The sequence below is a fragment of the Dioscorea cayenensis genome, unplaced genomic scaffold (assembly GCF_009730915.1).
Source record: "Dioscorea cayenensis subsp. rotundata cultivar TDr96_F1 unplaced genomic scaffold, TDr96_F1_v2_PseudoChromosome.rev07_lg8_w22 25.fasta BLBR01001010.1, whole genome shotgun sequence".
Classification (NCBI taxonomy): domain Eukaryota; kingdom Viridiplantae; phylum Streptophyta; class Magnoliopsida; order Dioscoreales; family Dioscoreaceae; genus Dioscorea; species Dioscorea cayenensis.
Genome location: NW_024087401.1, coordinates 1904 through 3306, shown reverse-complemented (window position 1 = coordinate 3306; position 1403 = coordinate 1904). Strand labels below are relative to the sequence as shown.

The 1403-nt window shown below is 27.2% G+C and overlaps 1 protein-coding gene across 1 annotated transcript; it reads left to right on the top strand.

Annotated features, from left to right (window-relative positions):
• Positions 1-797: 797 nt before the first annotated feature.
• LOC120255458 (monothiol glutaredoxin-S5-like) lies at positions 798-1145 on the top strand. The gene has a single exon (XM_039263280.1). The coding sequence runs from the start codon at positions 798-800 to the stop codon at positions 1143-1145; it is 348 nt and encodes a 115-aa protein (XP_039119214.1).
• Positions 1146-1403: the final 258 nt, after the last annotated feature.

Genomic DNA, 1403 nt, shown 5'->3' with positions numbered 1-1403 from the left:
GCTAGTTTGATTTGTATCTTTTTGGAGAGTTTGTTTTTCTTATTAAAAAAATTTTCAATCATATCTTTTTTTGTTTATATATCTGAGATGACGTTATAATGCTCAGCGAGATAATATTATTATTATAGTATAATATATATTATATAGTTTTTAGCTCTAGGTGTAGAATCGCTTTAGCTTGATTCGTATCTGTTGATAGGATGTTTTCTTTAAATGCGGCATTAATTCTTTTGGGAGGAATTAAGATTCAGGTTTAGATTTTCTTAGTTTAATTTTTATTTTTTTATATGATATATATTTCAAAAGCGTTTAAAAGATGTGGATGATGAGGTAGAATATATGAGTGATGAGATAATATTATGATAGTGAAATAATCTGAGTTGTGTTTTTGTGAATAATTGTTAAGTGATTGTTATTATTGATATTATTCATATTGTTATATATGATATATTATTTTAAAAATATTTCATGATATAATAAGTATTTGTACATTTATGTATATGTTTTTATTATTATCTAAAAGATATTTTGGAGGATTTAATTTGTTAATTGTCTTTACATTTGTAAGATTTTGTTAAGATTAGTCTTCTATGTATTTTCAGTTATTTTATGGGTGAAGAGAATAAATACAAATAACACATAGGTAATGTCAGTGTATATTTATGATATATATAAATAATTTATTCTATATCTAAAAAGATCTAATATTATATTATATAATGAATATGGTGGGAAGAACATGCTATGTTAAATTTGAGACTATTTGAGAGTGAGAGATTGTGATGGAGCAATTACTGATGGTAGCAATCAAAGAGGAAGGTTTGATACCAATTGTTGAGAGAAGTATGGTGGTGATTGTAGGTAGAAGAGGTTGTCACATTAATTATGTTGCTCAGAGATTGTTGAAAAAATTGAAAGCTTATCCAACAATGCATGAAGTTAGTGAAGAGTTTGTAGTGAGGATGACATTCATGCGTATCCTTGGAAGGACTCTCAGAGGAGATGATAAGATTTTAGCTGCACCGTTGTTTCCAGTGATATTTATTGGGGGAAAATTGGTTGGGGGTTTGGATCGGCTCATAGCTATTCATGTCACTGGCAAGCTTATTCCTATGTTGAAAGAAGCTGGTGCTATTTGGCTCTGAGTGGTTTGTTATATTTTTCCTATTTCATAATTATAATTAACATAATTTATATAATGTATGGTTATATATTACTATAAGTTGATTATATATTTTATTGTTTTATATTTTCCCTCCTTGATAGATTGTTTGAAAGTTGCATGCATCTAAACCTAACTAATTATTTATTATATAAAATATTATGCATTTTTGTTTTGATATATTTTGTAAGGTTGGTATAATGCATAGAGAGAGCATGTATAGTGATGGTACGATGAAGAG

What these genes read in the sequence shown, in the direction of transcription:
- LOC120255458 (XM_039263280.1), top strand. Translation starts at nt 798, where the DNA reads ATGGTAGCAATCAAAGAGGAAGGTTTGATACCAATTGTTGAGAGAAGT.